The sequence below is a fragment of the Solanum dulcamara genome, chromosome 12, assembly GCF_947179165.1.
Source record: "Solanum dulcamara chromosome 12, daSolDulc1.2, whole genome shotgun sequence".
NCBI lineage: Eukaryota > Viridiplantae > Streptophyta > Magnoliopsida > Solanales > Solanaceae > Solanum > Solanum dulcamara.
Genome location: NC_077248.1, coordinates 2,698,542 through 2,699,715, shown reverse-complemented (window position 1 = coordinate 2,699,715; position 1,174 = coordinate 2,698,542). Strand labels below are relative to the sequence as shown.

Sequence of the window (1,174 nt, the reverse complement as noted above, 5' to 3'; positions counted from 1 at the left end):
TATATACAACAAAGCTCTTAATTGATCTTAACATAATTGAAGATACTTCAACATGACTTAATTAGCCAGAAAAGAAGATTGGGAATAATGATCAAGAATTGGCTTAACCAAGAAGACTACTAATTAATTAAGTTAAACTCTAAAAAAAACAATGAAACAAAAGAAAAAGATTAGAAAATTAAAAAAATTAATAACTCATTAGGCTAACACCAATAAATCAAATTAAATTCCTCTCTCAAGCTAATAATTAACTATCCATAGGTCTAGAAAATTGAACTGTCTCACGAATTGTCTCAATTCGACTGTCAGAATATATTTTTTTTGAGTAATTCACGTATCACTCAACTCAATAGCTATTGGAGATTCTCCATAAGCATCCAAATGATTACTACTATTATTATCATCCAAAGGGAGTAATGGAAGTTGATTAAACTCTTGCATGAAACCATCAAATTCTTGAAATCCACCCAAATATCCTCCTCCATAATTGGCATTTCTCCATATATCATCTTGTTCTTCTCCTTTTATCCTTTCTCTCATTAACTCTGATGAATAATTACAATTATATCCACTCCTAATTAGTTCCAATTTGTTTGGAACTAATTTATTTGTACTAATTCTTGATCTTTTCTTGATATTGTTGTTGTTCTTCTTGATCTCTGATGGCTTCCCTGTGAGTCTTTGCACAAGTTCTCGAAAATTCGCCACGTCAGTCTTGATAATCTCAGGTGCAAATATGTGAATTATTCGAATTTTTGGCTTCAATTTGAATATATTTTGTGAATTCTTGTTCATCATAGTTAGAGGTGTTGATGGACTTGTTCTTGAAATTTGGCTTTGTTTTTGGTTTATGTTGTACATCATTTTTTAGTGCAATTTTGTGGAATAATGAGATATTGAATATGATTGAGATAGAAGGAAGTGATATATATAGGGGAATTAATAAATAAATAAAAGAGGATTTTTTTTTATTTTATTTTTTATGTTAAATTGTTGGACAAGGGAGAAAATTTAAGAAGAAAAACAAGATGTACGTTTGAGGCAAGGATTGGATGAACCCTTTTCTGACATAGTATAAAGGGAGAGAAAGTCAATAAATAATAGAACCCAATGGTCCCTCAATGATTTCTTTTTGTTTGTTTTTCTATCCGGTATCTGTTTTGGGCTCGATTAA

General features: G+C 30.0%; 1 protein-coding gene across 1 annotated transcript; it reads right to left on the bottom strand.

Moving 5' to 3' along the window:
* Positions 1–911, bottom strand: LOC129877300 (VQ motif-containing protein 25-like). Its single transcript, XM_055952783.1, has one exon. It carries the CDS (start codon positions 862–864, stop codon positions 331–333), a length of 534 nt encoding a protein of 177 aa, XP_055808758.1. The 5' UTR covers positions 865–911; the 3' UTR covers positions 1–330.
* Positions 912–1,174: the final 263 nt, after the last annotated feature.

What these genes read in the sequence shown, in the direction of transcription:
- LOC129877300 (XM_055952783.1), bottom strand. Translation starts at nt 864, where the DNA reads ATGATGTACAACATAAACCAAAAACAAAGCCAAATTTCAAGAACAAGT.